The following is a 21,670-nucleotide window of genomic DNA, read 5'->3' as shown; positions in this document are numbered from 1 at the left end:
GGCAGATGGTGATTGCAGCCATGAAATTAAAAGATGCTTACTCCTTGGAAGGAAAGCTATGACCAACCTAGACAGCATATTAAAAAGCAGAGACATTACTTTGCCAACAAAGGTCCATCTAGTCAAGGCTATGGTTTTTCCAGTAGTCACGTATGGATGTGAGAACTGAACTATAAAGAAAGCTGAGTGTGGAAGAATTGATGCATTTGAACTGTAGTGTTGGAGAAGACTCTTGAGAGTCCCTTGGACTGCAAGGAGATCCAACCAGTCCATCCTAAAGGAGATCAGTCCTGAGCGTTCATTGGAAGGACTGATGTTTAAGCTGAAACTCCAATACTTTGGCCACTTGATGCGAAGAGCTGACTCATTTGAAAAGACCCTGATGCTGGGAAAGATTGAGGGCAGGAAGAGAAGGGGACGACAGAGGATGAGATGGTTGGATGGCATCACCGACTCAATGGACATGAGTTTGGGTAAACTCAGGGAGTTGGTGATGGACGGGGAGGCCTGGTGTGCTGCGGTTCACGGGGATGCAAAGAGTCGGACATGACTGAGCGAATGAACTGAACAGTTTTCACAGTACAGAGCCTGAGAGAGAGGAGAGATTACATTACTCAAAACATAGGTAAAGATGTAGTAACTTTACTTAGAGAAGAACTGTGTGTGTACAAGGAAGAAGCTACAGACACCTCCTCGCTCAGAAGGCGAAACAGAGGCAGAGTGTGGTGGAGGGAGCGTGTGGAGAAACCATGGTGGGTCAGCCATGGAGCCGGCGGGGTCCCAACACGGCGGAGTGACGCTGTGAAGGACCCAGCATCACAGAACACATGAGAGCTGTTCACGTGTCCTTCAACCTCCTTCCGGGAATATTAAGAGAAAAGAGCCAAACTCAAGGGGCTCAGGGTTGGCTCCTGAACGCTTACTCATACATACTTCTGTGCAAGACACACAGCAAGGACTTCTTTCCATGCCCTGGCAGTCAGGAGGCTGGCTGGACAGCCTGCGCCAGTGACCACGCCCAAGGGCGGAAGTGACAGAAGTGTTCTTGGCCAGCGCAAGGTGACACATGTGATGCTTTAAAGAAGAGTGAGAGAGACTGAAAAAAAAAAAAAAAACAGGCCCCCAAATCTCCCATCTCACAATGCCCACCTGCAACCAAAACCTAGAAAATTCAACTGGAATGAAGGACAATGGTCCCTGGGAAGTATTAAAATCAAGCCATTCAAGTTGCTATCTTCCAATGAGATTAAAAAAAAAAAAAAAAAAATCCCAGGAAACTTAAGAGTCATCAGCATATGAATCATGTCCCTCTGGGGCGGGGCGGGGGTGGGATGGGGGACATCTCCTAGGCTCCCTGACTCACACTCTGAGGGTGGTCGGCCACCTTCAGACCCCGGGGAGGACAGGTCTCCTCCCTGGCCACCCCTCTCTGTTGCCACAGACCTCAAAAGAGAGTCAGGGAAATGATGTATAAAAGGCTTACACAACTGATTGTGGGCATAAACATTCTGCAGGCCAACTATCTATCACATTCAGCAGGTCAACTGTCTATCACGGCCCCAGGACATCTGGATTAGTTTTCTGAGTATCCCCTCCTTGCTCTGGCCACATACTTCTGGGATGTGCTCTCATTGATTCCACTGTTGTTTATTCATGCAACAAGCGCTGACGGAGCACACCTGTGCCGGGAACGCAGGGATGGCTCACTCACGGCATCCCTGCAGGAGCGGAGGGGAGAGTGGAAGGCAGACTTCTTTCAGCCTTTCTTCAAACCTGCAGCGGCACCCACAGCTGCCCTGACGGCCAGCTCACCCTTCTCGTCCACTGGAGCCCGAGCTCCACCCTTTGCTCCCTTCCCAGGACCCAGGACACTTGCAGAACCGAACACCTGCAGCAGGACCAAATAGGCTGCCATGCTACGTACTGAATGCCCACGCCGTGCCAGTCACTTTGCAAATATGACTTCACGCTCTAAGCAAGGACCCCGCCAGAAGCCCAATCCTGATTTTTCAGATGAAGAGCCTGAATCTCGGCAAGGTGAGCTGAATGTCAGAAGGAACCGGGTGGGACAGGGTTAGCACTTGAGAACGCCATGCAAACACGATCGCTTTCCTTCCTACATGTAAGGGCATGTGAGCCAAGCTGACCACAGGAAGCATCTCCTGTTTCAAATCCCTTCTGCAAGTCGTGGGTGGGCCGGGCTTCTTGTGTCTCACCAGCTCGGAATCTGATGTCCTGCTGTGAACAGCCTGGAAGAACACTCCTGATTTTAGCAGGGAGGGATGTCTACATTCGAATATTGGATTTTCAGGGGGCAGGGGGGTGAGCAGTCTATCCTCAGCTGAGCCTGGCTGCCGTGCCCGTCTCTCAGCACTTGTTTCAGCAGCTGGATCACTGAGTAAGTCTGGTCTTTGTCTTCTGGGCCTTTGGTGAAGAGCTAATGAGAAATTTATTCAAGGTGGCAACAGATACATACTCTGGTATTCAGTCAGTGTATTTTATGGGTTTCTGCATCCCCTTGAGATAAAATTACAGAAAGGGGTACAGGGAGGTGAAGGGGGCCTCCTGGCTCCTAGGACTCTGGTGTCATTTCCTCCTGTAGATCTCTCCAAGATTCTCAATGACCTGGAGGATCTGAGAGGTTATGATCACTTTTTCTTTCGTAAGCACAATTAGGTCCTCTTTAGCATGAAGAGAGGAATGCTGCTCTGAGCAGACTGCTACCCCGATGGGAAACACCGTCACCCAGAAGTGAGCGGCAACACAGCCTTCTTATAGAACACCTGTGCCCTGACTGGCTAGTGATGTAAAAGGTGCATTCCAGCATAATGCGTGGGGCTAAGAACCACGCCAGCGGGTTAATAAGCCTCTGGCTTCCATGTGCTGTTGCTGCTCTGGTCACGGGTTATCTCTGATGGGTACCGTTCATGCCCAAGTCTTATTTTAACTTCCTCCGCTATTTTATAATCTCGGAGGCCATTTGGGGTCTAAGAACACTGCTCCCATTTATAACACTATTTCAATGGAGAATAAGCTCTGAAAAAACACTGTTTTGAATAAAGCTCACATTCCCCAGAAAATAGCCCCAGTGTGACTTCAACAGGCGTGCCATTGTGCCCGGGGAGCCCCTGAACCTGCGTGAGCACAAGCCAAGCACACAGCGAGGATCCTGCACTGGGATTTGCTGGCTGAGGCCAGATCCGAAGCTCCAGCTCTGGGTACCTCTCGGATTTCCCCCGGGTGGTGCTTAGTCGCATCCAACTCCTTGTTATTCCATGGACTGTGGCCTGCCAGGCTCCTCCGTCCACGGGATGTCCCAGGCAAGAATACTGGGGTGCGTTGCTGTTCCTTCTCCAGTGGATCTTCCCGACCCAGGGATCGAATCTGGGTCTCCTGCCCTGGCGGGTGGATTCTTTTACTACTGAGCCACCGGGGAAGCTCCCCGGCACTGGGCAGGGTGACTCCTTAATGTGACCATTTCTGCTTCTCAACTTGTCCCCATGTAGGTGGGAATACATGGAATTTCTGGGCAGGGTGTTCTATGGATTAGAGAAACAGGAGGGGGGTCTGTGGACTGTCACTCCCAGCACAATAACCCTCCTCTGGTAAAGTCCTGCCCCGGTTGGCATCTCACGGAAAAACCACTCCTCATCAGAGAGCACGGGAATGTGGGTTGGGGTCACACAGCACCTGGGTGAGGATCCCAATCACCAAGAACCTCAGAGCAATGACTCAGCCTCCTTGAACCACAGACCCCTGTCTGCCTATTGCCACCAACTGTCCTTTGCACCTCACTCTGTGAGTGTGGAAAAAGAAGTTCTGGGTTTAGGGCCACTCTAAAGCAAGAGCTTCGTAAGTATTAACTATCACTGTTATTACATTTTAGTGTCAGTAGGAAAGAAACTTCTCAAAGAAGAACGGAAATCCCACCCCGCACCACACAGGAAAGAGCACTGGTTTTGTGACCCTGGATGGAACCTCCACTCCGCCACTTACCAGCTGCACAACCTTGGGTGAGTCACTCTAGCTCTGTTTCCTGTACAATGGGCACAAAAGCACGGACCTCATGGGAGGCTGTGAGGTTCACACAAGACGAGGCATGAGGCATGCCCGTAACACTATTTCTCGGCTGTAATGCAGCAGAGGGCAGGGTTCCTATTTCAAGCCGTGCTGACGTCACAGCCCTGCTGCTCACGCTTACCCCGCGATTCTGACCTCAAAGCTGGGTAGGTTCCCAGCTCTGAGGATGGAGTCACACGGCCCTTCCCAAGGCTCGTACCTTTCGTGGCGTTTCTGGGAGGCAGCGGGGGCGCCTCTGCAATCGGTGACGTGGGTGAGTCTGTGCTTGTGGAGACGAAGATCTGGTTGGTGAAGGCGCCGTAGGAGAGTCGTTGCTTGTCCCTTGGCGTGCTGAAGCCCGGCAGTGAGAGCTTGTCCTGGGGGGAGATGCTGGAGGAGTGGCAGAAGCTCTGCGGTCGGGGGGAGCGCTCCTTCTTGATGGGGCTCGGCTGGCAAGCGAAACAACAGTGCAGGCGGGGGTCAGCCGGTAATCAGGGTGCCCGGGGGATGTGGGCAGGGCAGGCTTGGGAGGGGGTTGGGGGAGGCGGGCAGGGCAGGCTTGGGACGGGGTGAGGGGACGCGGGCAGGGGAGGCTCAGGAGCAGGTTGGGTTCCCGTGTTCTGCGCATCTGGAGTCAGCCACACGAAAACTTAAAAGAGTCGTGACACAGCACAAGCAAAACATCTAGAAAGTTCACGTCTGACTCCTGTCATCACCGGGGTCCCCCTAGGGACATGCCTTTGAGGAGTCACAGTATTCAGAAGCAACTTTTAATTTTGTAGTGGGGGTATACTCGATTAACAACCTTGTGATAGTTTTGAGAAAAGAGCAGAGGGACTCACATATATACATGTATCCATTCTCCCTTAAACTCCCTCCCATCCAGGCTGTCACATAACACTGAGCAGAGTTCCCTGTGCTCTACAGTAGGCCCTTGTTGGTAATCAATTTTAAATACAGCAGCGTGTACATGTCCATTCCAAACTCCCTAACTGTCCCTTCCCCCATCCCTCCTTTCTGTTAACAACCATAAATTCGCGAAATCTCACAGATTTAACCTTATCCACAGATACTGCCCCTGTGCAGGACACGTTCCCCAGCGTTTGGATGGTGAGGCCCCGTCTGTAATCTACGCTAACTGTTCGTTCCCACTCAGCAGTTTGATGTCCAAGCTGTCCACTACCCTCCGCCCTTTCCTTCTGCATCCTCTTGGGAGGGAACCTCACTCATGCCTGTGGCCGTAACTGCCAGCTAATGTTGATGACTCATTAACATCAACTTAAAAAATTAATGCTTTTGAACTGTGGTGCTGGAGAAGACTCTTGAGAGTCCCTTGGACTGCAAGGAGATCCAACCAGTCCATCCTAAAGGAGATCAATCCTGAATATTCATTGGAAGGACTGATACTGAAGCTCCAATACTTTGGCCACCTGATGCGAAGAGCCAACTCATTAGAAAAGACTCTGATGCTGGGAAAGATTGAAGGCAGGAAGAGAAGGGGGTAACAGAGGATGGGATGGTTGGATGGCATCAATGACTTGGTGGGCATGAGTTTGAGCAAGCTCCAGGAGATGGTGAAGGACAGGGAAGCCTGGCATGGTGCAGTCCATGGGGTCACAAAGAGTTGGATACAACCGAGCAACTGAATGACAAATGTTGATGACTGAGGCCTGCACGCCTAAGCCCAACCTCTCCGATTCCAGACACTTCCAACCCCCGGTAACAGCAACAGCAGCCATGCAACCTCCAGATTTAGAACCTCAGTGGTGCAGAGTCACCTGGTCCCACACGGGTAAATCAGGTTACGAGGCCAAAATCAGCCTCACAAAGAATGGCTCTTATCTGCACGGGGACAGAACCTGGGAGCAGCGCCTAGGAACCCCGGGGCATCATTTCCACTCACTTTGTCATCGAGGTCGTCATCGCTCTCATCCATCTCCTCCTGTCGAAGATTCCACTCATATTCCACGTGGACGTGTGGATTGAACTTTCCAGATTTAGCTTGGGAAAGCTGAAAATGACAGCAGTTTTAATTTAAAGGCGAGGCACCCTGACATTATATAAACATCAAGTAGCTTCCACCTCATTCCTGGTTTCAGATTAATCACCAGTAGCTGCGATGTAGGCAAGACTCTGATTATACAAATGGGACAGACTGTCACAGGACAGACCTGAGAGGGATTGCCAAGAATTACAAGCAGAGCCTTTCTAATCTGGATGACTTCTCTTCAAAATGAAAAGTTTTCTTAACATCATGAACATGCGTCTCAAGAATTTACAACTGTAAATTCTTGGCTGGAGGGCAAAACTGGAGTTAGAAAAGTTTGAAAGGTCTGCCTCTAAGGTCAGATGGCCCCAGTTCCACGCAGGGTACACTTTCTCAGTCATAAAATAGGGCAGGGGTGACTCAACTTCCTCAAAGGATTCTTACAAAAAATAAAGAAGGACAACTGCAGGGCCTGGACATTTGGCAGAAACTCCAGGGAGCATCACTTACCTTCCTGTCGTACCCTTTTCTGTGGGTAAGGGACTCAAGCTCTATGTAAAGGCCCAGAGGTCTAAGCAAGAACCAGTGGGGCTGGGGGTGAGTGTGTACATAGAATGGGCAGGGCAGGGCACTGAACACGCTGGGGATCATTACACTTTGAGCTTTACTTGCCCTATTATTTCATTTTATTTTTGGGGACAGCCTGCATAATCTTAGTTCCCCAACCGGGGACTGCACCCGGGCCCCCTGCAGTGGAAGTGTGGCGTCTTGACCGCTGGACTGCTAGGGAAGTCCTCAAATAATTACTTAGTATTAAGCTACAGAGAAAGACTAATGGCCTGGCAAAGAAGAAAAAGCAGCACTTTGGGACAACTTGTAGGTCACCCCAAAAACCCCCAAACAACAAAAATATCCCCAGCACCTCAATCCACACCTCTGGCTGGTAACAAGACCTCTCAGATGCCTTTTAGCTGCTACACTGTAACTGCACGGAAAAGATGTGGATGAAGAATTGATCACTTCACTGTGTTTTAAAATCTAGCCTTAGTGCTGGCCTGAATTTCTTTAGCCTATGTCCCCCACCTCACCTCCTCCTCAAAAAATCTGCTTCTCTAATTCCCAGTCTCGGTTTCTGAGAACGCCCTTTTAAGGCAGAGGGTCTAACCCGTTTCCCACTCTGCTTACCAGGTCTTCACACTGAGTGGCTTTCAGTCTCTTTGCTATGTCCAGGGCGGTCTCTCCAGCCTGATTAACTGAAACAGGGGGAATACATTTGCATGATTATCTAAGATGCATCTTGAAAAGGCAAAGAACAAGACTCAGAGTACAACGGAATGGGCATGTCTCAGTTGCAGCAGACTGAATGCTCTTACAGTGGTTATTCTTTCTCCCTTTTTAAAAAAATGTATTTTATTTTTTGGCTGCACTGCATAGCATGTGGGATCTTAATTCCCAACCAAGGATGGAAACTTCACCCCCTGCATTGGAAGCATGGAGTTTTAACCGCTGCACCTCCAGTGAAGCCCCTTGCCGTGGCTGTGAAGAGGCACTTGGCCATACTTACCGACGTCCACAGTGGGCTTGCTCCTGAGCAGCAGCTTCAAACACTCTGGTTTACTGTACATACTACAGTAGTGCAGGGCCGTGTTCCCCAGGGCCGTCTGCTTATCCAGGTTCCCACTGAAAAATGAAAGCATTCGGAAAACAAATGACTTGCTCTGTAACTTAGAACTACAGATGAACCACTTTTACCCATGCTAACGACTGAGTCAAATTTGAGACCTTCTTCTTAGAGGCAGGGAAGACGATGTTGTTTCTAGCATGACACCTGAATTTATAAGCAGCGTAATGACAACAACAGCCAGCACTTTTGGAGCGCCTACTGTGTTTAGGACAGACACACGTCTCTTACACCTATCAGCTCACTTAATCTTCACAACCATCTTATGGGGTGGGTATATTATCAACTTTATTTTTCAGACAAAAACAGTTACAGAGGATAAAGTCCTCGAGATTACCAAGACACAGATGATGGAGTAGGGATCTGAACATAGGCAGTGTTTCTGGAGCCAGTGGTATGAACCACTACACTGAACCACCTCTATGGAAGAGGCTGGGAGTTACAATCTGCCTTGAAGAACAAAGACACCATTCTTTGAATGTGGGTTCAAATCCCCTATTTTGATTACTTTCCTTTGAATGAGCTCCAGTTCCTCTTCCTAATGTGTGGATTACAGAACTACCCAAAAAAGAATTCAACAAACCCAAACCTCCTGCGCTCAATATTGTTCTCCTTGCTGCTGCTGCTAAGTTGCTTCAGTTGTGTCCGACTCTGTGTGACCCCATAGATGGCAGCCCTCCAGGCTCCTCCATCCCTGGGATTCTCCAGGCAAGAATACTGGAGTGGGTTGCCATTTCCTTCTCCAATGCATGAAAGTGAAAAGTGAAAGTGAAGTCGCTCAGTCATGCCCGACTCTTAGCGACCCCATGGACTACAGCCTACCAGGCTCCTCTATCCATGGGATTTTCCAGGCAAGAGTACTGGAGTGGGGTGCTATTGCCTTCTCTGATTGTTCTCCTTAGTATGTCCTAAATTTGAATTAGCAATTGAGTCAGCCACACATACTGAAGTTACAAACAATAAAAACTCACAGAGCTGTTTTACTTGTGCTGTTAAGTCTCTGCTCTTTCAGCCTCCCTTAAGTAGCAGGTTTTGGACACAGAGAAAGGATTTTACAGTTATCTAGGCCAAGGGTTGGCCAACTATAGGCCATGGGCCATATCTGGCCCTCTGCTTGTTTTTGTAAATAAAGTTTTATTAGAACATGGCCATGCTCACTTGTTTACATACTGATCATGGCAGTTTTCACATTATGATGGCAACACTGAATGGCTGTGACAGATACCTCATGGCCTGCAAAGCCTATAAGAGTATCTGGCTCTTTACAGAAAAAAATTGCCGAGTCCTGATCCAGGCCACTAAGAGGGCTGTTTATGTCAACTCACAATGCACATTCAGAGAAAACTAAAACTGTACCAGTTTTGTACAAGGAAGTCCACCAAATGGAGAGATGTCTGGTCTGCGGTTCGGACTGCAAGATGAAGGGCTGTCTCCCCAAGCTCCTAAAGGGAAAGAACAAATATAAATAGGGTGATGAGATGTCCTGGTTTGCCTAGACAGGCTTCGTTTATGTCCAGTTGCCCAAAAGTAGTTATTAACAGCAGCCCCTTTCAGTCTCAAATTGTCCTGATTTAAACATGGTCACTTAATGTGTCACCTCACTCTGTGTTGTTATGACGTCCTCTTTTAAACTGGCTTTCCACATCCCTCCTCATCCTGATTTTGGGGAGGCTGTTACCTGTCCGGGTTCCAGCAGCGGTTCCATTAGCTCCACCCCCTCTGCATAGACTTGAATTAGTGCAAGTAAATCCCTGGATTTGATGGCCTCAAGCAATTCATTCAGTTTAGCTGATGAAGATGAACAGGTCTTCCGTGAAAACCTATGATCTACATACTTTGCAGTGATATATTCCTTCCGTACGGTCCTAAAATAGACCAAAACAAAATGAACTGAGATTTTTTTATTTTTCAAGAGCTAAGAAAAGATTTAAATTTTTTCTGACAAACAGTTCCGCGAAGAGTTATTTTAGTTAAGACACACTTCTCTTCAACATTCCAGCTGACTAGGTTTAAATCAAGTTGACTGCGGCAGAGACAGAATGAAGAAACTGATAGGAAACTGAGGCTCCGCGTGGCTGTCGCTGAAGCCCCTCCCACAGGCCAAGTGCGGAGTTCCAGGGGGACAGATGGTGGTCCTTCCTGCTGTGGACAACATGCCCAGAGCCTAGGTGGGCCTGGCGCAGCATTTCTCCTTCTCATCGGACCTATCCCTCCTCTGCTTCAGTTCAAATGGTTCTGAGCCTGCCTCCCTAGCTGCAGGAGTGAGTCTATGACCTAAGTGCCCAAATGGCCACCTTTGGGGAAAGGGTGATGTTGACATTGGCTCAGAGGAAAGGTCAGACAAGAGTCAGGAGAGTGAGCTAGGGTCCAGGTGATGCTGTCTGACATCCTGGATACAGACGTGCCTGAACTCACCCTTTGAGTTTCCCTATTACATGAGCCCATAAAGTAAAACACAAAGAATGGATCTGGAGTTCCAATCTTAGTCCTACAGCATATCAGCTACGTAACTTTGGTCAAACTACTTAATCTTCAGTTTTTGTTTATTTCATCTGAAAATGAGGATAGTAATTCACCAGTGTATTTTGAATTAAAGAACATACAGTACCTAATAGGTGCTTTCCACTTTCCAAGAGGGCTCTAATTCATGGAGTCTGGCTCCTGAGTCTACATGAGAGATTCAGAGAACCACGAGCTCTCAGAAGGGGAAGGCAGGGCCAATGCTGCCTCTCATGTGAGCAGTAGGAAACAAAAATCCATGCTCTTACAAAATTTATCCTAAAGTAACACCTTCAAGGTTTGGGTCATGTAAACACTTAAAAAATGCTGGTGCGAGCAAGACTGGGCCATGTACAAGCTGAGCATTTACTGTTACCACATTCGTGAAGTAATCCTGGACTGTATTTGGTTGTGGTTGTCTTGTAATCAAACTAGCTTCTGAAAGCCCTGTTTCTCACTGCAATTTGAGCTCATTAGTGTGGAAAAAAGACATGCAAGCAGTTTTTGTGGTAGGATGATGGTCGGTTAAACCACACGCCCCTCAGATTAGCTTAGGGTATTATACATGCCCCCAGCATCCTTGACTTCTCTTCTCTGACACTTAAACCACAACTATGAGTAAACAAGCTATTGTTTAATTGTCTGGTTAGTACCCAGGTGTCCCAAGGACAGGATTTATACCTAGTTTTGTGCTTTTCCAGATCCCCAGCATCTAACATAATACGAGGCGCAGACTAAACATACAGTATGCGTTTGTTGAATTCAAAGAAAAGACAACTGCCAAAAGGCCTTCTGGAAGATTGCATTTCATAATTTCAGACTGAAAAAGCATGTTCATCGAATGTGCACCATGGTAACTTTAGTGCTTTGCAAATTTGGTGCCTGAATAACCAACCACCCGGGAAGGGCTGGCAAAACATTGAGGATGGTGTCTGTGTCTCTCATCCCTTGAGTGGGAATTAAACCTCTTTTCTCCTATTTATCCACAGGATTTAGAATTTTAAAGTTTAAAGTCAACGTAAAGCCTTTTGAATAGGTTTCAAGAGTCACATGACTCAATAATGAGTTAGGGGGTCTCATGACACAGGGGGTCTCGTGTCCACGCCCACCCCAGAGGAAGGACTTTTATTAGTTTCCTGGGTATTTGCCAGTGTTTCTTTAAGCAGACCCAAGTGAAAATAAATGTATATGTTTATGTGCGTCCTTCATTGTCCAAATCAATTTGGAGTCCAGACAGAATAGCGAGAGTTCAAAACTGAGGGATTAATCAGGAGACGTGCCCACAGTTCGGTTCCTGAGTTTGGAGAGGGATTCTGGGTTGGGGTTTAAGGTGTGCCTATACGCACTTCCTCCCATGCCCTTACCCTTCCCTGCTCCAAAGGCAGCATGCTCTGAAGGCTGCTCTGTACCCTGATGGTTTCACTTGACAGTCATTCTGGAGATGATCCCCGACCAGGACAGGAGAGGCTCCTGTATTCCTTTTTACATTTATAAGGTGTTCCGCTGTGTGGCCACACTACAGACTATGTCTGTGTGTTGTTCAGTCATATCCGGCTGTTTGCGACCCCACGGACTGCAGCACACCAGGCTTCCCTGTCCTTAACTATTTCCTGGAGCTTACTCAAACTCATGTCCATTGCGTCGGTGATGCCATCCAACCATCTCATTCTCTGTTGCCCCGTTCTCCTGCCCTCAGTCTTCCCAGCATCAGGGTCTTTTCCAGTGAGTCAGCTCTTCCCATCAGGTGGCCACAGTATTGGAGCTCCGGCTTCAGTGTCAGTCCTTCCAATGAATATTCAGGGCTGATTTCCTTTAGGATGGACTGATTTGATCTTCCTGCAGTCCAAGGGATTCTTAGGTAGACATCTGCTTTGTTCCTAATCTTTCTCTAATACAGAACGGGAACAACCTCCCAGAAGGGCAGGTGCTGAGTCAGGGTAAATAAATCTATAATTATGATAAACATGTCTAATTTGCCTCTTGTGGCTGGTGTTCCATTTGTACTCCCACCAACAACACACGAGCAGAGATGCCTGTTTTCCCACAGTCTGGCTGAGCGGGCCGTTAAGCACCTGGATTGTTGCCAATCTGATAGGAATCTCGCATTGCTTTAGTTTGTCTCTTATTTTCCACAATATGTGATGATTAAGCATTAATTGTCCTTATGAAGATTTATCCTCCACAGAGCAGCTACAATTACTTAGGGAAAGGTGATGGCAAAAATAGTTGGTGCATTCCAGAAATGGGCTTCCCAGGTGGCTCAGTGGTGAAGAACCCGCCTGCCAATGCAGGAGACCTGGGTTCAATCCTGGGTTGCGAAGATTCCCCTGGAGGAGGAAATGGCAACCCACTCCAGTATTCTTGCCTGGAGAATCCCACGGACAAAGGAGCCTGGCGGGCTACAGTCCATGGGGTCACAAAGAGTCGGACACGATTGAAGCCACTGAACAACAATTTCAGAAGTACTGTGCTCTGTTTTTTCCTCATAATGAGTTTTCCTCTGGTGGGGAAGAATGCCATAGCCACGAAGAAGTTTGGGGAAGGGTAGAAGAACAATTATAGAACAGTAAAGAATTCAGTATATTAGAAATACTTACATATCACTTGAAGGGGTGGGTTTTGGTGAGGGACTGGGTAAATTTGCTTCCATAATATCATTAAAACTATTGTTTCCTACATTCTTGGCCAGCTGTAACATAAACAAAACGCAGCAGAGTAAACGCATTACTACTAGTTTAGGAGTTTACTATTACTTGCTTTGGAGATTTCTGAATATATTATTTTCCCTCAATTGATTCAGAATACAGACCATTCATCCATCTGGTCAAGAGATAATTTACTGGACATATACTACATGCCAGACAGTGAGCTTCTGAGTGCAGTTCTGGAATATAGAGTGTTCCCTCTCATGGGAGATAATGGACTGCTGGAACCATGGATAAGAAAACTAATGATTTTCACAAACACAATGTGATAAATGTTTAACTAGAATATGATGTGGTCCCACACACAGACACAGAGACACACACACACACACACACACACAGTCTGAGATTAAACAGCAGGTTCCATATTTGAATCTCATATGAATGAGGTTAAATGCTATTGCTTAAAGCAAAAACTTTTCAATTACCATCATGACTCATTTTTAGATAAAGCAGATTTACTCTTATTAGCCAGAGAAGAGTGTAAGATTCCTTTATATTTGGGGTACAAATTAAGATGCTACAGGTAATTAATGAAGAGGCCTCAAGAAAAATTTTGCTTCTAGGTTCAAGACCATTCCAAGAAAATTTTTCCTGAAGGGCTTTTGGTCATTCAGACAATTTAGGGATCGATGCGAAGAAACATTCATGTGATCAGTCTCTTGGGCTTCCCTGGTGGCTCAGAAGGTAAAGAATCTGCCTGCAATGCAAGATACCCAGGTTTGATCCCTGGGTCAGGAAGATCCCCTGGAGACGGGAATGGCTACCACTCCAGTATTCTTGCCTGGAGAATTTCCATGGACAGAGGAGTCTGGTGGGCTAAAGTCCATGGTATCACAAAGAGGCGGACACGACTGAGCAACTAACACTTTAACTTTTCACGACGCTTCCAAGAAAATGTGTTCTTCAGGACAAATTTGGTCATTTGGTCACTTGGATAACTTGGGGATAGATGTGAAGAAACATCCAGGCAATCAGGTCTCTGGGGTTTACTGTATTTAAGTGTCTAGGATTTGGACTCTTCCTATTTTGAGTTGTCAAACTGGGTTTCATTCACCCAAGTCAAGGAGAGGGACTGGCACCACTTTCACATTAAAGGATGCTGCAGGCATTAGGTCTGAGTTTCTTCTCTATAATGCTGAAGTGAATAGGGAGCCGTGTATAAGTACCATATTTTCTAAATCAAGGGGCTCATGCAACACAAGACAGACCATTGTTGCTTAATGAATGCTTAGACTTCAGGTTTTCCGGGCCCCAGGCTCCCTCAGGTTCTGCTCAAGAGTCTTTCCTGTCTGAGAAGAAGCCCTGTTTCACTTCAAACCCTCTAAAGATTCTCTCATAGGCACCAGGTTCCAAATAGGCAAGATGGTGCTGATGACCATAAGGCATTATAGGAGACTCTGAATGGGCCTTTTCCCCCTATTATTTGGTGAACTGTGGGACCAATTTAATTTGGACTTGATGAGGGTGTCCTTTCTGTACCATAAAGCTAAGCACCACAACTGCACACAATTTTTTCCCTCCACCTGAAGAAGTTATGGGTTAAGGAGTGGTTGGTTTATGACAGTGGCTAATAGGCCATTCCTAATTCATATGCACGTTTACAAACAGAAAAAAACAGAGAACTCTTTAGCCATTATTTTTAATAATGTAAGCCACTAGATAAAGTGAACACATGAGTCTGACATCTAACTCCCTTTACTGTTATGACAGTGAATCATATAAACACTAATTCTAAAAGAAAAAAAAAAAAAGCAACTTTGAAACAGGCTATCCCAGAGGCAAAGAGCTAGTTTTTGCAAGCTAATTATAGAAATGCATGATTCGCCAGTTCTTCAGGAAACAGAAACAGTCAGTGTTACATACCTCAAAATTTACATTTTAAATATCTATGCAAACTCATTGAACTCAGAATTAAATTCTTTGTACTCAGCAGAAACCAAAACACCCAATGCAATATATTAAATGTATTCATGACAGGTCGCTACTTACCAAGAGTTCAGAAGTTCCTAATTTGTCTAGTTCCAAAGACTGGATGCGAGAAATATGAACCCCCATTTCTCTATGGATGCCGGAACATTCTATACAGGTCAAGATACCCAAGTTGGTGGACAGCCAGGTGGGTTCTGTGGAGAGGATTTTGAAGACATGATATCTAATTTAGTGTGCCAATTACAGAGGAAGCTCCAACAGTAGTAAAAATTTTAAAATATATAAGGGAAAGATTTAGATGGAAGGTAGCAGCTATTTTTAAAACTAACAGCTTGTCAGAGAGCAAATTTTCTTTAAGACAAATTTGAAAAATAACTCTTCAATACTGAGCTGAAAACAAAATTCAGTGCCTGGTTTTTGTGAAAATGTGAGGCCTACTATGAAACACCCTGATAAAGGACTTCTCAGTACAGCTCACAAGGGACTGGGTTCTGTGGCCATCGTTAACCCGCACACTTGGTTAACTAGCCTTGACCTGTTATCCTGGGTATGGCTTCTTCGCAAGCACCTCTTGGTGTAAGACAGCTTCTACAGCCCCCAAGTGCCCTAGAACAACGGAACGAATACTTCTGTTACCCAAATCTTGAGGGTTCTCTGTCTGCGGCAAGCTTCTATTTACTGCTCCTCTGCCATCCTGACACTGTGTGAGGCAGCGTCACACACGTGCACAAAAGTAGAAAATCCGAGGCTTGCCTCTGAGGGGCTTATGGCCTGTTGTATAGAAGAGTCCATTTGAACTAGTAAACGATTTAAAAAGTCGGCCATAATGCTTAAGAACGGGTTTGCAGGCGGATGTTCTGAGCCCTACCAGATGTGTGACCTCAGGTTGAGTCACTCAAGTTCTCTAGTCCCTCAGATTTGTCATCTGTGAAATGGGGATAAGATCAGTTATCCTACCCGGAGACCTTCTGTGAGGACTGAGTAAGAAAAGACCAGCAAAACAACTGGCACAATCCTTACTATAATGTAAGCACTGGATACATGTTAGCTAATGTTAATATGCTTTCCAGGTGGTGCTAAAGAACCCACCTACCAATGCAGGAGACCTAAGAGATGTGAGTTTGATCCCTGGGTCAAGAAGATCCCCTGAAGGAGGGCATGGCAACCTACTCCAGTATTCTTCCTTGGAGAATCCCATGGATAAGGAGCCTGGTGGGCTATAGTTCATAGGGTCACGGAGTTGGACACGACTGAGCGACTAAGCACGCACACAGTGTCAATATGGAAACAACACAGATGCCATCTGAGAACACCCGTGTGATACAGAGGTTGGGGAAGTTTTACAGAACAGAAAGGAAGGACAGAGAGGCACCGTGTGCCAGCCAGTTTTGGAGACACCATTCCACTGCTTCCTCGCGGCAGCTGAACTTCGTTCGTCATCCTACTTTTCAGACGACGAAACTGAAGATGAGACTAGCTGGGGACCGGGCATGAGGTGGTCCAGACTGTGAGGAGCGGGCTGGTGATTCGAACCCAGGGTGACGGACTCCACGTCCATAATGCTGATCTAACTGGGCCTTCCAGGACAGGGGGCATCTTGGCAGGTGCTGTTTAGGGAGAACAAGGCGGTGCTGGGGGGGATGTCCCAGATGGAGCGGACAGCACGGGTGACCGCACTCGGAGGTGGGAACCATTCAGGTTGGGAGTATGTGCTGGGTGTGCGAACGACGCGCTCACTTACAGCCCTAGCCAGAATACCTGCCGAGCCGCAGTCGCAGCAGACGTCGTTGCCCGGGAGCCGCTGCACGTCCTCGATGATGGCCTTCGTCAGCTCCTCCAGGCTGCTCTCCCCAGCACTCTGTTCCCCCCGGAAGGCCATGGTGAGGGCCTCCTCTTTGCTGTTCGTCAGCACCGAGATCCACCTGCCACCAGAACAGGAGGAAGGAGACGTGAGCGCCTGGCTGGCCGCTGCCTTCTCCTTCCCCTGCAAACAACTCGGATCTTCATCTAGAACTCAAGCAGTAACAGGAGGGAAAATGAAAGAAATTAAACCTGGAAGAAAGAGTCAGAGATTGGAAAACAACAGACAGGAGAAAAGCGCGCAAGGTGAGATGAGATGGTGAACATCAGTGACCAGAGGCTTGTGTGAACACACATGCTGTGTGCTCAGTCATGTCCGGCTCTCTGCGACCCCGTGGACTGTAGCCCGCCAGGCTCCTCTGTCCATGGGATTTTCCAGGCACGAATACTGTGTGTTGCCACTTCCTTCTTCAGGGGATCTTCCTGACCCAGGGATTGAAGACACATCTCTTGTACCTCCTGTGTTGGCAGGCAGATTCTTCACCACTAATACCACCTGGGAAACCCATGATACCTGTATTTACATGCAGCCAGAATAAAGGGAGGAAGAGGACTCAGCATGGGCTCAACCCAGTGAAAGGATGAGAAAGCACAGGTGAGAAAGGAACAGGAGGCAGGAAAGAGGGCTTAGCAAAAGGCATTGTTTTTGGAAGTCCATATCAGCAGGGGCACTTAAAAGTGAAAATGAAGGAATATTTCATTTTCCATGAAAATTCATGCTTACAAAAAAGGTACACTGACATAGAAACATGCTGATGTTTGTTATATGAAATGAAAAGTGCAAGCTATTAAAATATACATACAGCATGACCATAATATGGACCCAACAAAATAACTCTTCACTACCAGTCTATGCATAAAACAGCCTAAATACACAACAACAGGGTTGATTAGCAGAGTATGAAATAACCACAAAGTGGACTAGTTACTCAAATACTAAAATTTAAGTTTCCAACTAATTTTTGGATGACACTGGGGAAATGCTCGCAATATAATGCTTTGTGAAATAAACAGGAAAAAAAAGTTATATAATCTCAAATTTAAATGTATTCGTGAATTGTATATTTTGTGGGGAAAAGGCTAGAAAAAAAATTCACCAAAATGTGAATACTAGATGTCTCTTGAGTGATTTTTCTGTAGGAAAAAGAACCAGATGGAATGCCTTCACTCTGTACTTTTCAGTAATTGTCCAAATCTGTAAGGAGTTATATTTCTTTCAGGAATGAGAGGGGGAAAAAAGCCAAATCAATACCACTCTCAATAAAGAACACAGTGATCCAGAACTGTGTCTTGAAGGATGTGTGCACTTGAAGCAAAGTCTGTCTACAAGAGGTTTGGAAGGAGTGACAGAGCCAGCAGTGAGAGTTAAAAACCACAGCGCCTGGTGTAGGTGAACTGCGAGTCACAGCTTTGACTCTAGGTGGTGCTCACCTCACCATGTCCTGAGAAACAGGATTGTGTAGCTCAGCTTTTCCTCTGTGATGCAGAAAACCCAACTGTTCAGACAAAACCAACAGTCCAGGGACCGGGTAGGCAATTACTACCTTGTAAGTTAAAAAATACTTTTTCTATCATGTAGTCTCAAGTTAGAAACTAGAAATTATTCTGTTAAAAACAATGTAAAGATCTGGGTTCCATAGGGCAGGTCCCTGTGCATTTTATTAGCAGTAGTATTGATAATGCTGGAGTCTCTATACTGCTTTCCTTAGGCATTTTGGTATTTTGGCTATCTGATATTACCAGTATCTACTATGTGCCAAGTACTTACAATTTTTGAAATATAATCCTCCAATAAGCCTCTGAGTTAGGGTTTACAACGCTTTAAAGAGACAGAGGCCTAGAGAGATTCAGTGACTTGCCCAGAGCCCTATAGTGGGACTGACGTCAGACTGGGATGAGAAAACAGCTCTGCTGACCCCCTTTTTTCAGAGTTCCTCCTGTTATGCCACATTTGCCTCTTTACTTGAGAACTCATGACAAATTAAATAAATAAAAAAGTTTGTCATGATGATCCAAAAATATACATTTAAAGGACAATTCATTTTCTGGAAGAATAAAGCAAATGTGGTAGAATAGCTTCATTTCAAAAGGGTTGAGAATCAAAGCAACTATTTCTGAAAATTCTTCAAAAACCTTTAAAATTGTTTTAAAGTAACCGGCACATAAAAAATTATTAAAAAGTAAAATAGTGCATAATTGTGTTTTAATACTTTAAAAGCCACTTTGAGCTTATAGGAGTAAAAAAAAAAAATTGGCACTGTATGAGGATTTAGGAAATGGCAACCCACTCTGGTAATCTTGCCTGGGAAATCCCATGGACAGAGGAGCCTAGTGGGCTACAGTTCATGGGGTCGCAATGAGTCGGACACAACTCAGCAACCAAACCACCACCACCACCACACATTTCATCTCAAGTCTCAAAATTCTGCAAGCGAGGCCTGTAACCCTCTCAGGGACAAGAAAGCCGGGGTGGGATGACCTTACCAAGATCCAAAAGCCACTAACAGGCAGACTGTGGACTAGAAATCAAGTCTGCCTGACCTCAAACATTCAGCTGCTCTTCAGCTGGACCTGCCTCCTTCCTTGGTGGGCCGATAAAGGATTTCTCTGCTCAGTTCACTGGATGCTTTCACATGAGACAACAGCTCAATGAGGCAGTGGAACTTCCTCTGTGTAACTTGGAGAAAAATGTGTGATTTGAAGGATGCCAGAATCTCCTCCATCAAAATCAAGTCTGCCATCACAACTACTGGAACCCAGAGAGAATCCCAAATGGAGCCACTCCCCCAAACATGAATTACTCCAGCGCTGAGTAAAGCCCTCCAAGTGTAGATGGTGGGATTAGAAATGCAGAAGGCGCAGTCCTTGTCCTCAGGAGCTCCAGGTCTCCAGAGGGCTGAGACTGAGCCAGGGGACCCAGAGGGGTGTGAAGAGGCCTGCGGGGAGGGAGCAAAACCTCTCGGGCAGTGAGGCTTGAGCAGAACCTTGAAGGGGACACCTGAGTTGACTGAGCACCCCAGACTAAAAGAAGAGACCCATGGGAAAGCCCAGGGCTGACAGCTAAGCAGGGGAAACCCACCAGGACTGGTTCTTAGTAATAAAAAGAACACTTTTAAGTATACTATACAGAAGAGATAAAGGTGCTTTTTTCAGTTTAAGGCCTTGTGCCGTGATTTCAAAACTACTTACGCTACATAATCCTGCTCATCTTCGGCCTGAAAGTGATACGTCCTGTTATCTGAAATACAAAAAAAGAGAAAAAAAAAAGCAAAATCTTAGAAAGCAGCATGCTTCAGGTATTAATACAGATTTTAAAAGTTCCTGAGGAGAACACACTGAAAGTAGGATTCTGGTATTATTTTTGCACCTTTTTGTTTCAGCAGTTACACGATTCACTCTGTCAATACTGCTTTTCTGAAGAGAAACAGGAATACAGAAGGTAACTGCAAACACCACCCAATGCCTAAGCATTGCTTTTGAAAAACAAGTGGGAAGGGGGATGGGTCCCACCTGGTCAAGCAGACAATTTTTTCTTTTTCACCACGCCACCCGGCATGTGGGATCTTAGTTCCCCTACCTGGGATCAAACCCGCGCCCCCTGCATTGGAAGTCTGGAGTCTTAACCACTGGACTTCTGGGGAAGTCCCTCAAGTAGATCTTAAAAAATCGGAGAGTGCTAGCTGCCATAGTATTAGTATTTCACTTTCCTTTTCCAATTTGCCTTTCACTGGTTTTTCTTTTTAAAGAATTTCTTTTTGTAAGAATTCATAACTCACAGGGCAGCCCTGATGTTCAGACAAGTCCTGCCCGAGGTTGCTCTCTGGTTAAATCAGGCTTCAGGAAGGGAGGGTTCAAGCCCTGCTGGAGGGTCATCCTCCAAGGTGTGACCCACGTAAGGAGGGGGCAGCTGGACCTGGGCAGTGTGGGCAGGTGTGCATGAAGGAAACTCTTCCTTAGAATATGGGATTTACTCGGATGCTTCCATATACTGAGGTCCAACTACCACTGTCTTATCCGCTTCACTTTCTAGGCAGTCACTCACTCAGTGACTGCTCCAGGCTAGGCACCCCCACCTCCTGCGAGAGAGGCGGTGCGTGTGCCCAAGTACACCACACAGGTGCTGGAACCCAAGCGCCCCGGCTGAACCCCAGCTTTACTGCTGAGGCTTTATGTTAAGTCGCTGGACCTTCCTGAGTCTCAGTTTTTTCTTCTGTGAAACAGGAAAATGACAAGGTTTTTCAGAGGATTACCCATCATGGACATAAAGCACCCAGCACATATTGTGGCTGGAGTCACTCAGTTGTGTCTGACTCTTTGCTACCCTGTGGACTGCAGCACGCCAGGCTTCCCCGTCCGTCATTATTTCCCGGAGTTTACGCAAACTCGTGTCCATTGAGTCGGTGATGTCATCCAACCATCGCATCCTCTGTTGCCCCCTTCTCCTGCCCTCGGCCTTTCCCAGCATCAGCTCTTTGCATCAGGTGGCCAAAGTACTAAAGTACCAGGGGCACCCATGAAAGCACAGGGAGCCAGCCTAGAGGAAAACAATCTCCCTTCCCTCCAAAGACTATGAGGACACAGGCTATCAGTTGAGGGGGTGGGTGGGCCAAAAGCATGCTCCGACCCATGGAGGACAGAGCACAGGGTCATTGATTTAGGACGTCAGAACGCAGTTCTTGGCAGCAGGGAAATGACTTCTCCTTTCAGAGAGATTCTGCAGGGGTAAAACTCTGGAGCTGGGCAGACATAGCAGCACGCCTCACTGTCAAGTCCATGTCCGTGCTTCTGTTTTCTTATTTTTTAACTGAAATTTTATTTTTTGACCACATTGCATAGCATGTGGGATCTTAGTTCCCCGACTAGGGAATGAACCTGCACCCCGTGATTTGGAAGTGCAAAGTCTTAACCACTGGACCACCAGGGAAGTCTCCCGTCTGCGCTTCCATC

General features: G+C 46.7%; 1 protein-coding gene across 2 annotated transcripts in view; it reads right to left on the bottom strand.

Moving 5' to 3' along the window:
- ASAP1 (ArfGAP with SH3 domain, ankyrin repeat and PH domain 1) overlaps window positions 1-21,670 on the bottom strand; it is a 340,720-nt gene that overhangs the window by 28,138 nt on the left and 290,912 nt on the right. For both annotated transcript variants that reach the window (XM_010844319.1, XM_010844320.1), the window contains exons 14-23: window positions 19,913-19,961; window positions 16,622-16,785; window positions 14,924-15,057; window positions 12,824-12,915; window positions 9,406-9,592; window positions 9,084-9,169; window positions 7,611-7,726; window positions 7,232-7,299; window positions 5,963-6,070; window positions 4,280-4,508 (exon numbers count right to left, since the gene is read on the bottom strand). In XM_010844319.1, the coding sequence (XP_010842621.1) occupies window positions 4,280-4,508; window positions 5,963-6,070; window positions 7,232-7,299; window positions 7,611-7,726; window positions 9,084-9,169; window positions 9,406-9,592; window positions 12,824-12,915; window positions 14,924-15,057; window positions 16,622-16,785; window positions 19,913-19,961 (1,233 nt within the window). The remainder of the gene's footprint in view (window positions 1-4,279; window positions 4,509-5,962; window positions 6,071-7,231; window positions 7,300-7,610; window positions 7,727-9,083; window positions 9,170-9,405; window positions 9,593-12,823; window positions 12,916-14,923; window positions 15,058-16,621; window positions 16,786-19,912; window positions 19,962-21,670) is intronic.

The sequence above is a fragment of the Bison bison genome, unplaced genomic scaffold (assembly GCF_000754665.1).
Source record: "Bison bison bison isolate TAMUID 2011002044 unplaced genomic scaffold, Bison_UMD1.0 scf7180017864199, whole genome shotgun sequence".
NCBI lineage: Eukaryota > Metazoa > Chordata > Mammalia > Artiodactyla > Bovidae > Bison > Bison bison.
Note: the sequence above shows the minus strand (reverse complement) of the source record. Positions and strands in the feature narration are given on the sequence as shown.